The 11554-nt window shown below is 47.5% G+C and overlaps 1 protein-coding gene across 4 annotated transcripts; it reads right to left on the reverse strand.

Annotated features, from left to right (window-relative positions):
- Positions 1-852: 852 nt before the first annotated feature.
- On the reverse strand, positions 853-3424 carry LOC133926529 (transcription termination factor MTEF1, chloroplastic-like). 4 transcript variants are annotated; one of them, XM_062372510.1, is made up of 3 exons: positions 2091-3424; positions 1825-1999; positions 853-1488 (listed from the first exon to the last, which is right to left on the reverse strand). In XM_062372510.1, the coding sequence occupies exon 1, from the start codon at positions 3300-3302 to the stop codon at positions 2184-2186; it is 1119 nt and encodes a 372-aa protein (XP_062228494.1). In that variant the 5' UTR covers positions 3303-3424; the 3' UTR covers positions 853-1488; positions 1825-1999; positions 2091-2183. The 4 variants fall into 4 exon arrangements, with proteins under 4 accessions (XP_062228494.1, XP_062228493.1, XP_062228491.1 ...); XM_062372509.1 differs by having other exon boundaries at positions 853-1082; positions 1193-1488; positions 1825-3424; XM_062372507.1 differs by having other exon boundaries at positions 853-1465; positions 1825-3424.
- Between the last annotated feature and the right edge of the window lie 8130 nt (positions 3425-11554).

The raw sequence follows: 11554 nt of genomic DNA on the forward strand, positions 1-11554 counted from the left end.
ACTTGTCAATTGAAGCTGTCTGCCTTGTCAACAGAGTGTATTGAGATTTGTTGTGGTTATCATTTATGTTTGCAAAATTTTGTTATGCTTTCTTTGTGTGGCCAATGAAGGCCATTCTTGATGAACAATGTCATGCACGGCTCCATCTGGTCATTTGAGTGCACCTGTGAGCATTTAGGCCGTCCTTATTCAGTGCAATTGCTCTTGTTTGTCAAGCTAATGTACAATGGATTTGTTCTTGATTTGTCAAGCTGGATCCTACTGGATTCAAGTATGCAGAGCAAATGCTTATACCAAATGCCTACAAGGATGCATGAAGAAACGCTCAGCCCCTATTTTGAACGTAGATTTTACTTTTGTGCATATTCATATGAAAATTGAACACAGCCATGTAAAATTTATGCAAAATTCACTTGAAAACCTTACATTCCAAATAAGAACAGGTTGCGATCTTTCGCTGTGAATGTGCCCCGCACACTTCTGCTTTACCTTATTTAATAGTATTTGCAGATCATGAAATGTGGTCGATATGTAATCAGAAAATATGACAGCAACGTGATCTGCCTATATCGTAAAGGTATGCACCGGAGATAGCCTCGGCCGAGGCATGAACCACACGGACATCAGCTCATCCACGACCGTCGCCGTGCCCTCCTCAAAGCTGCCATAAACCGCCCTTCTCCAGTCAAAGTATGCAATTTATATGGTCAAATCATACAATTTCAGCTCTTAAACATGTCATTTGCACTTAAATCGACACAAACCAACACTTCAACGAAATCTGCAGCAGACATGGGTATTTCAGTCAGACAAAATAGGCGTACCTCGAATGCAAATTCGATTGACGAAAAATTAGCAAAACAAAAATGGAATCACTTGAGAGATAAAATATCAATAATCGTGTACAAGTTTTGTTTAAAAATCGGTAACGTAAATGTTTCCAGCAACTATCATTTCCCCTGCTTATTAGCTTGAAATGTCATCTTTACCCTTCATCTCCCAATGTGCTGGACGCCCGTATCCCAGAAAGATTAGGCCCAAGCCAAGTCCATCTTGTAGGAAGCAATCCAGGAATACCACTTCTGCTCATTTTATTTGCATGGTAAATATAACACAAACAAGCAGACCCTTTCCAGCCATGATACAAGAAAATCAAGATTTGAAGTCAGCATATGGGTTAATTGCATGGTACCTCGGTGTCGGTGTGAGGGACGACACCATCTCCAGCCCAAGCACCCCGCTGCTCGCCCATCAACGGCCACCGTCAGCCAGTGGCGATGGCAGTGGCCAGCGGCGTCACCAAACGGTGTCCATCGACATCTCCTTCCTTCCCCTCTCTCATTCCTTTCTTCCTCTTGTCAGATCTGAGGTGGTGTTGTGCAAAGGCGCGAGCCCCGGCCTGGGCGGATGGGGCAGCGGTGTCAGCGTGGTCCACTGATGAGGCTGTGGTGGCGCCCCGGCTCACCTGCAGTCGAGGAGGCAGACTGGCTGGCAGCCAGTTTTATATATTTAGCTTAAAATTCAGAAAGATGCATGATTCAATTTGTTTTTTTCCTGACAGAATATATACCAGGAATCAAATGATAATTCCATCAGGACCAAAAAAAAGTACACAAAGTTACGCTAGACATCCAAAGTCCAGTTTGGGGGCAAAACTGAAGAAATGAACTCCCACCACAATTTCCCTGAATGTCAAGGTAGGAGTAGCATGCAGTATTTAATTATCATCTTCTTTGTTCCCCATATGCATTGGCAACAGAACTTATAAACCATTCAGGATAAACAGCATAAAATAGTGAAAACCTAAGAAAAGAAGTTACATACTCCGTATTAAATGAAGCATGTTGCACCAGGAAATGCCATTCCAAAAGGAACGATATCTGATGGGAAATGCAAAACCGCATGAGCTTGTGCACACACGCCTTATCTCAACCATCCATCCATCCATCCCACCTGATACATATCTGATCTTACTAGACGGGAACCATGGACCATGGCTCTGACATTCATTAATTAGTTAGTGACACTACAATGGATCGCCTACATCAAAATTCTAAAACATGAAAACAATTAGCCTAGGGAAGGCAAACCTTAAAACCGCCCTTCAAATACAGTAGTCCTATTGGTACACTCCCAGCACAAGCATCAGCACATTCTCTAGCTCAGTCATATCAGATAGTAAGTCAATGTTGTACTTTCCCACCACAGCTAGATGTGTAAGCAGCAGCAAGGTCTGGAACAATATGCTTGTAAGGCCGCAAGAACCTGTCCAGAAACTTCTTCTCACTCAGTGCAGCCACGGAATAGAAGTCAAACTTAGCATCAAGTAATCCCTTTGAATTGAGAATCTCGAGCAAGCGATGCCGGGGTATCAACCGGCGCTCAAGGCTATACATAACCAGCACTGGCCTTTGAGCAATATAAGGTATCTCCAGCCTAACATCCCTGGTCAAGAAATCCAAATTTCTCCGCAACCTTTCCATCGACATGTTCAGCAAAGACGGCATCTTCCTCACAGCTATCAGCACATCGTCCTGCAACCAACCGAGCATCTCAAGGGTCCTGATTTTCTCGTCGACCTTCTCCTGACTCTGGACCGCAAACACCATGAGCGCATTGCTGAACATAGGCGAGTCCTGCCGCACGCCAAGCTTACTGATGCATGCCACCGCATCCTGGACGTGCTTAGGTGGCCTGGTGACCACCATGGGCATGAATGTATGGAGGAAATTGCACATATGTATGCCGTATTGCTGGAGGAGGGCCAGGTTAGGCTTGACCACCTTCTCGATGTCGCTTCCAAGGATGTTGGAGTTCAGCTTGAGCGCTTTCAGGACCTTCTCGAACGAGCCGATGACTGGGAGCCAGAACCCGAGGTTGGGGCCGAGGGAGCTGCTGCGGAAGCAGGTGCGCGCGAGCGGGACGAGCTGCGCGATCTGGAAGCGCGAGAGGCCGAGGTCGCCGAGCTCGGTGACGCGGGGAGCTAGGGTTTTCTCCACGTTGGCGCAGAGGAAGAGCGGGTCGGCGGCGACGAGCGCGGCGATGTCAGGGCGCGAGAGGCCGAGCGCGGAGAGGAAGGAGAGCACGGTGTCAGGCTTGGTGGGGGACTTGATATGGGAGAGCTTCTTGGATGCCTTGAGAGCCTGGGCTCGGGTGAGGCCGCAGGTGGCGACGAGGTACTCCTCGACGGCGAAGGGCTCCAGGGAAGTGGACGCGGTGGTGGAGAAGAGGAGGCGGGCGGTGGGGGTGGGGAGAGGACGTGCGGAGATGAGGGGCAAGAGGAGCTTTCGGAAGTGGAGCATGGTGTTGCGGCGGTGGCGGTGGCGGTGGTGGTGGCGGATTTTTCCCCCGGCGTTTGGGGGAAATGCGTGACGCCGGGAATCTAGCAGTCGGGCAGAGCTCGGGCTGCTTGAGCCTTGCTGTGGGCTTTGGGGCCTGTTTGGTCTGAATCTTTTCTATAACTTTTTTATTTTTATATTTTTTATATCGAAAAATTGTAAAAAATGGCTCGTTTTGAGCCTGTCGCCTTAAAAAATAGATTAAAAAATAAAAATACAGCATTCTAATACCTTTAACATCCAAAAACTATCAGATAGTTATGAAAAAATCTAAAATAAATGTATAGTGTATCGTGGCAGGTCTAGTGCCAAAGATTAGAGAGGTTCAACCCTTTTTTCTTCTGCTTCATTCCTTTTCTCTCTTTTCTCTTCTTTCTCCTCTTTCTTTTCTCCTTCTTTTTTTTCCCTCTTTTATCCTCAAAATTGTAGGAGGGACTAGAGGGCTCTCAATTGTGCTCACGGGATAGAGGGCTCGAACCCCTCTCCCCTGATGGATGCGCTGCTAATGGTGTAAATGATGCTATAATCTAGCTGCCAAAAAAATTAACTCAAACAATTACGTGTACAATAAAAAAAGACAATTGTATAGAGTCTGACACACTATGTATAATAAAATTTATCTTTTTTGTTTCTTATTTTACAGGTTATATTTTTTTTTTGGAATTTGTTGGAGAACTAGATCATAGTATTCTCTACACCACCAATTTTTTTTCAGAATTTATCATGACTATTTTGATAGTTTTTGAATTTTAAGAGAATGGTACGTGATATTTTTATTTTTAAACATATCATTTGTTGGAAGGGCGAAATGTTTTGTCGCCTAGAAATAGTAAATTTGAATTGAGACACCTATTGTACAATAGATTTCAATTTACCCTCTATTTTAGTGCCTTGAGTAGGCTTAGTATTTCCGACAATTGTAATGGCTTCTTTATTTCTTCATGTACAGAAAAATAAGATTGTCTAGAATGACGGGGCCAAATTTTCTTAATGTATTTTCAGATCATAATTGTTGAGGGTTAGTCCCTAACAATAATTTCGGGGTATGCTAAACAACGGGTGAGTGTGTTTCAAGAATCACGCGTACAATGGACTTAGGGACACAAGAAGTTATATAGGTTCAGGCCTAGGGGTGGGCAAAAATACCTGAGACCGAAAACCGAGCTCGAACTACCCGAGATCAAACCCGAATTACCCGAAGACCGAAATTTCGGGTAGTATTTCGGGTATGGGTCCCAGATAACCATTTTTTTTGTTTTTTCAGGTATGTTCCTCGGGTACCTGAAATATTATTTTTGTTCTTTTCATTTAGTGTTTTTGGAGTGGAAAAGTGTTCTTTTTTTATTTGATGTTATACTGTTTCGAGAAGAGACATATACATATATGTTCCTATAGCGCATGTTCCCTCATTTAGTGTCTGAATTGTGATACATCATACAAGTGGGTAGTTTAGGACACAAAATTTTGACAAGGTAGTAAGCGACAACTTTACTAAGTGCATATGGTAAGCTTTTGCTTTTTTTCTTAATAACTATGCATAAATCTAAAACATCAAACCAAAAATAACAAAAGGAGTATCATATAAGAAATTTAGGTATTTTGGGTATTTCGGATACCCGACCCGAATTTTCGGGTACCCGAATTTTTAACCATATTTTAGATACTAGTTTCAGAAGACCGAAATTCGAAATACCCGACCGAAAATTTGGGTTATACCCGAACGCCCACCCTTATTCAGGTCTCTTGGAGGATAATATACCTACATCCTGTGTGTTGTGTTATGGAGGATCTCAATTGGTTACAAAGATCGTTCTAACTGGCTGTCAGACTTGATCTCTCTCTTTACAAATGGGGTCATCATCCCTTTATATAGTAGGGAGAAGGAGAACTACATGTGAGTCTAAACAGAAGACTCTGCTCATCCTAATATCAACCTAAGGCATCATTACGGAGGACCGTCCGCGACCACTTGCCTGATTGGCCTGCTGACAACGTCTCGTCTGTCGTGCAGTGCCGCGTCCACCTCCAGACGGGACAAGACCCCTCTGCGTCGTCATTGAATTCACCCACTAGAGTTGGCGCCTGGGGAAGGAAAACACTTGAGTAGATCTCAATAAATGTGATTGGACAGGTTATGTCAGATCCGGCCCTACGACCAGGTGAGGCCGATCATGGGTTTATGTGATGGTGCAAGGAGACTGGTCGCGCATGCCTCGTACTGGCTATGGTAACCATACTCTGGTCGCATGACTAACCAGTTTTAGGAAATATGCGTCTCTGGCCGTTATATCCCTCACGGGGCCTGTTTGCTAGAGTACCTCTTTACCTAATACATCAATAGTAGCCCCCGAGCTTTCTCGTGACCGTGGTTCGGTTTGGTCACACCACTTAGGCCCCGGGCGGACATAGTCTGCCTAGAGAGTGATCATTGATGTTGTCAGTCCTTATAGTGCAACTCTAAACTTCACTTCATGTGGGGAGGTTTAAATATCCCGAGTGGGAAAGAAGAGGGTATGAGAGAAAGAGAAACATTAATTGTCGTTGGACCTGAAGGACTCTGGGTTCCTTGTATGCGCCCCCTTAGGTTTCGAGCGATTTTGAAGGTCGTGCTGGTTGGGGTGTCGTTGTGGTTTAAAAAGGAGGAGTGCTTGATGGCCTTTCGAGCCACCCTCTCATCTTCCTTCTCACCCTTAAGCTTTTAGATCCTAGAATCCATTTATCTCCATCCCATCTTGCATTCAACCTCATAGTGTCTGCAGGCCCGGAGGCTATGGCGTATTCCCCTACCTCATCGTCGGAGAGGTCGATGACCTCGGATGGCTTGGCGGGGGCAAAGTTGGCTCCAACTCCGGATCCGCTCGCCGTGGTGCTTCCGGCTCGCCGTGGTGCTTCCGGAAATGGTGTTTGCCGCGGGTACACTCACGAGGTTGAAGTCGGTGACCATCAAGCTCACGCCATTCCAAAGAAGGCTGCCCCCCCGGCCTGTCTTGATCTCCTGCCCGGGCGGATCCCACAGCCGAGGTAATCGATATCTACGATGATGAGGAGGGGGTCGATTGGGACCTTCTAGAGAAGGAGATCGATGAAGAGGAAGAGTTAGAATGAAGCGGAAGGGAGATCTGCAGGGTGCCCTGGTGCCGGTCAACAACCCCAGCAGGGTCTCTGTGTCGGCCACCTTCCCTAGACCTTATGTCAGTCGTCGTCCGATCCCCGGAGTGATGAGCTGCCACCCTAAGGAGAAGTTCAAGATGTTCCTTAACTCATTCAAGGTCAAATAGAGGCGAGAGTTCAGCGGACTCTTTCTGTCAACTTTGCACTAGACGCTTAAGCCAGGGAGGATAGGATAGGCATGTAATAGGATAGTTAGTCTGATTGAATGCAACTAGTCGACATGTAACCTAACCTCTCTATGAATGAAAACGCGTGAGGGTTGAACGCCTCTTCTTGTTCTATCCGCCCACTAGTCAGGTTCTTGGTGCACGGGATAAGACAAGGTTCGGCAAGTCCGTCAGGGCTGAGTAGCACTAGGCCCTAGCGAGGACTTGTAGCCTGTATTGTTGCTGGCCTCCTGGTCGTTTGACATCTTAGTCACTAAGTTCCGTAGTGGTCATCGAGCGTGGTCACGTGCTATGGTCGGAGAATCAATATGTTGGGAGCCTGTGTCTTGGTTGTGAAGTCCTACAAAACAGAGACTCTGGGTTTTCTTTTTGAATTTAAGAACTTACAAGCTATATTTCACGCTTGTCCGAAAGGTCCTAAAAAATAGAAAGATAAGCCCATCTTCGAGTGACCCTACACAAAAAACATGCACAACAAGGCGATGTTCTAGGAGTTGTGTAATTCACGGCCTTATTCTGGATTTACCTAAGGACAAGGTTGCCTACGACCAGTGTTCGCTTCCGCACCTTTCAGTCGTGGTAGCATCTGAGGCTCTGCTGATAACGAGCGGCTCAAATTAGAGCACAATTGCGGAACTCTTCGATCAGATTTATGTCATCCTCCCATCGTGCCACGTGGTCGTTATCCGAGTAATTGCTGACTCGGGGCGACTGAAGGGTGATTTTAGAGGGGACAATTGCTTCGACCCCAAAAACCGGGAAGAAAGGAGTTTCGGCTGTGACCCGGCTAGGGGTCATTCGTAACCACCAGAGTACTGTAGGGAGTTCGTCCACCCAGCGTCTCGAATAGCTTTTAGGCCAGTCGAAGACCCGAGTTTTGATCCCTTGCAGTATCATCCCATTCGCCCTTTCGACCTGTCCATTGCTTTGGGGGCGATCCACAGACGCATAACAAACCTTGGTCCCGATCTATTTGCAATAGTCTCAGAAAGCACTACTGGTGAGCTGAATTCTGTTGTCCGTGATTATGTGGTTTGGATTGCCAAACCGCACTACCAGCCCTCGTATGAACTTAATCGCGGCTATGATGGTGATCTTCCTAACGAGCTCGGTCTTGATCCACTTAGTAAACTTGTCGATTGCCATGAATAGGAACTCAAAACCGTCTGGGGCTATGGGGAATGGTCCCACAATATTGAGCCTCCAGACAGCAAAAGGTCAAGAGAGTGGTATAGTTTGTAATGTCTGAGCTGGTAGGTTGTTATTTCAGTTGTGGTACTGACACGACTCACACCATTTCACCAGCTCAGGCATCCTAGAGGGCAGTGGGTCAATAGAATTCTTACCAGAACGCTTTTCCAACTAGAGTGCAGTATGAAGCGTGGCAACCACATATGCCTATGTGGATATCAGAGAGTACTATGCTTCCCTCTTCTTGAGTGATGCATTTCAGTAAACGGCTGTTGCTCCCTCGATGGTAGAGGGACACTGTCGGTGATATGGGATCCGGGGGTTCCCGAGTCCCGAGGCCAGGACAGCGCGGTACCACATGGCGCCTTACCTCAGGGACCACCTCCCCGAGGACCCGAGGGAAGCACGATAAGGGAGTGGGTGCCCGAGCACCCGGCAAGCCCCATGCCAGTGGACCCCGCAAGGACTCCACGATGAGATATCGGTCGGTGGGAGGCTCGATGCTGCATTTAATGGGAAGCGTGGATGGTCACATCCAACCACTCTCCCCCACGCTTGCCGTTCTGAATACGTTAGTCCTTGCTGCCGCCTGGCAGAAAGGCGTGGGCACAATTAATACGGCAGGTCCCATCGCATGTCCCCTCGCGGGGCCCATGAAGAAAGACGGCTTGAAGATATCTTTGATGGGCTTGAGGCTTATCGCCCTGTTACATCAGACTGCGTCAGACCTACTCTGACCAAAAGGGCCTGAGAGAGTACTCAGAAACTGGCCGGTGGGCGCCCCTGCGCCTGCTAAAGCTGGAACACGAAGACCGATGGAACCGTCCGAGGGATGTATTTTCAACCCTCTGTAACATCAACTGTAGACCAATGATGGTCACTTTCTATTTATTGTTTACAGGAACTTGTGCCCTCGTTCTGGGCACTCCCTGAAAGACTTCCCCCCCCCGGTAGATAAAGAGGGGGAGCACTTTGAAAAAAAAAGAGAAATAGAGGGAGACAAAAGGAGAGGAGCATTGACGACACACTGGACACACAGGAGTAGGGTATTACGCCTCCGCGCGACCTGAACCTGTCTAAATTCTTGGTGCATTCATTTCTACTAGCTGACGATCCATCCTGCCTAAGTCCAATTTGCATTAATCTCGCGTTCGAGGTAGTTCCAGGACCAGCCCCCGACCGAATCTCAAAGGGGGTCCCTCAGGATCCCTGCTCGCGGTGTTCATCCACCGACAGACACCTCTACCAGGGAGTATTTATGGGCTTTCCACGAGATCTTTTCTACTGACGCATCATCGTTAGTGACTGCTTGATTCTGAAGGTAATCCAAGATCTGATCCATCTATGTCGTACCCAAATCAAGCAGGGCGACCATATAATGACCGCTCGATGTCGACGGCATCGAAGGAGGTGTTGCCTCAAAGGTGTTGCCTTGGGTGCTCCATTTTCTAGCAGAGCATCCCCTCACCTTGGCCTGAGACTGCGATGGATGGTCGTGAGAGTCTTTCTTTAAAGACTCCAACCAGGACATGTTTACAAGAAGAAGCTAGACGGGCCAGCTCATTAGCTAGGAAGTTGTCCTTGCGAGGGACGTGCTTAACCTCAAAGCCGACGAAGCGTCGCTCTAGTCTTCTCACTTCCGCGAGGTATGCCGCCATTGTCGAGTCAGAGCACTAAAACTCCTTTTGCACCTAGTTCACGACTAGTAGCGAGTCCTCTATTGCCAATATTTATTTAATTCCAAGTGTGGAAGCTGCTCGCATTCCTGATAAGAGGCCCTCATATTCAGTAGTGTTATTAGTGGCTAGAAAATATAATTGAACTATGTACCTGAGGATGTCGCCGATAGGTGAGGTTAAAAGCACTCCAACACCGGCTCCCTTTAGTGTTAACGATCCGTCAAAGTGCATGGTCCAGTGTTCGTCTGCCTCTAGTCGCTATACCTGCTCGGGCTCGAAGGACGACCACTCGGCTACAAAATCGACCAACATCTGTGACTTGATAGACGTTCGGGGGATGAATTGGAGATCGAATCCTCTGAGATCTACTTCCCACTTTGATGTTATTCCTATCGCATATCTATTATGGTGAATTTCCTTAATTGGAAATAAGGAAATCACCTTGATTCTATGAGCCTAAAAATAGTGTCTGAGCTTGTGAGAGGCCATTAGGATGGCGTATAGCAATTTGTGAACCTGTGGGTACTGAGCATTCGCGTCGTGCAGGATGTCGCTGACGTAATACACTGGTCGTTGGAGACCTACCCGCTCGATGAGCAGGACCACGCTCACGACCTGTGGTGTTGAGGCAACATAGAGCAAAAGCTCCTCGTCGGGTCGAGGCATGGTAAATACGAGAGGGGAGGAGAGGTACCTTTTGAGCTCTTGAAATGCCACCTCTGCCTCCGGCGTCTACTGGAACTGGTTAATTTTCTTTAGGTATTTGAAGAGCGGCAGTCCCTTCTCCCCTAGCCTTGAGATGAACCTGCTCAGAGCAGCAATGCATCCTATTAGTTTCTGAACCTCTTTTAACTTGGTCGGGGATCTCATCTGGTCGAGGGCCCTGATCTTGTTAGGATTCACCTCTATCCATCGATGAGACACGAGGAATCCGAGCAGCTTTCCTAACAGAATCCCAAACGTACATTTCTCCGGGTTTAGCTTCATGCGGTACTTCCGGAGATTATCGAAGATTTCTTGAAGGTTTGCGACCAGGTCTGTCTTGGTCCTGCTTTTGACAACCACATCTTCCACATATGCCTCAACGTTTCTTCCGAGCTGCGATCGGAGAATGAGTTGAATACACCATTGGTAAGTGGCACCGGCACTTTTTAAGCCAAAAGGCATTTTTACATAGCAAAAGACCCCAATGGGTGTAACAAAAGCCGTCTTTTCCTCATCTTCCCTAAACATACTAATCTGATGGTACCTCGATCGAGTATCTAAGAAACATAACAGATCATTGCCGGCCGTTGAGTCAACTAGCTAGACGATTTGGGGAAGAGGGAAAAGGTCCTTTGGGCACACCCTGTTAAGGTCAGTGAAGTCGACGCACAATCTCCACTTGCCATTGTGCTTTCAGACCATGGCTGCGTTAGCCAGCCATTCTAGGTACCGCACCTCCTAGATAAAGCCTGCTTCCAGGAGCTTGTTGATCTCCTAACGAAGCGCTTCCTTCTGATCGGTTGCGAATCGACGCGCTTTTTGCTTTACTGGTCGTGCGTCTGGTCGCACAGATAACTTGTGCTTGATCACATCCCTAGAGACTCTGGGCATATCAGACGGACTCCATGAAAAAACATCTGCGTTTGTCTAGAGGAAGATAATGAGTGTGAGTCCCTATTTGGGGTCTAGTGCGGCCCCTATCTGGACCGACTTGGTAGGGTCGGTGTCGTCCAGGCTCACTGCCTTGAGCCGATCGTCTAGGCTGGCGATGACATGGTCCTTTACCGGTCGCCCGCTGGGTTCAGCGGTCACGGGTTGCGATCTGGGAGTCAGCTCGACCATGTCGATGCTCCTATTGTCGTAGTGCAGGGCTGTTTTGGTGTTGCTAACAATGGTGATGGCCCCTACTGACCTAGGGATTTTGATCACTTGATATGCGTAGTGGGCAATGGCCATGAACTGGGCCATCGCTGGTCGTCCAAGGATCGCATTGTACGTGGTCCTAAAGTCGGCCACAACGAAA

This window comes from Phragmites australis, chromosome 8, assembly GCF_958298935.1.
Source record: "Phragmites australis chromosome 8, lpPhrAust1.1, whole genome shotgun sequence".
NCBI lineage: Eukaryota > Viridiplantae > Streptophyta > Magnoliopsida > Poales > Poaceae > Phragmites > Phragmites australis.

What these genes read in the sequence shown, in the direction of transcription:
- LOC133926529 (XM_062372510.1), bottom strand. Translation starts at nt 3,302, where the DNA reads ATGCTCCACTTCCGAAAGCTCCTCTTGCCCCTCATCTCCGCACGTCCT.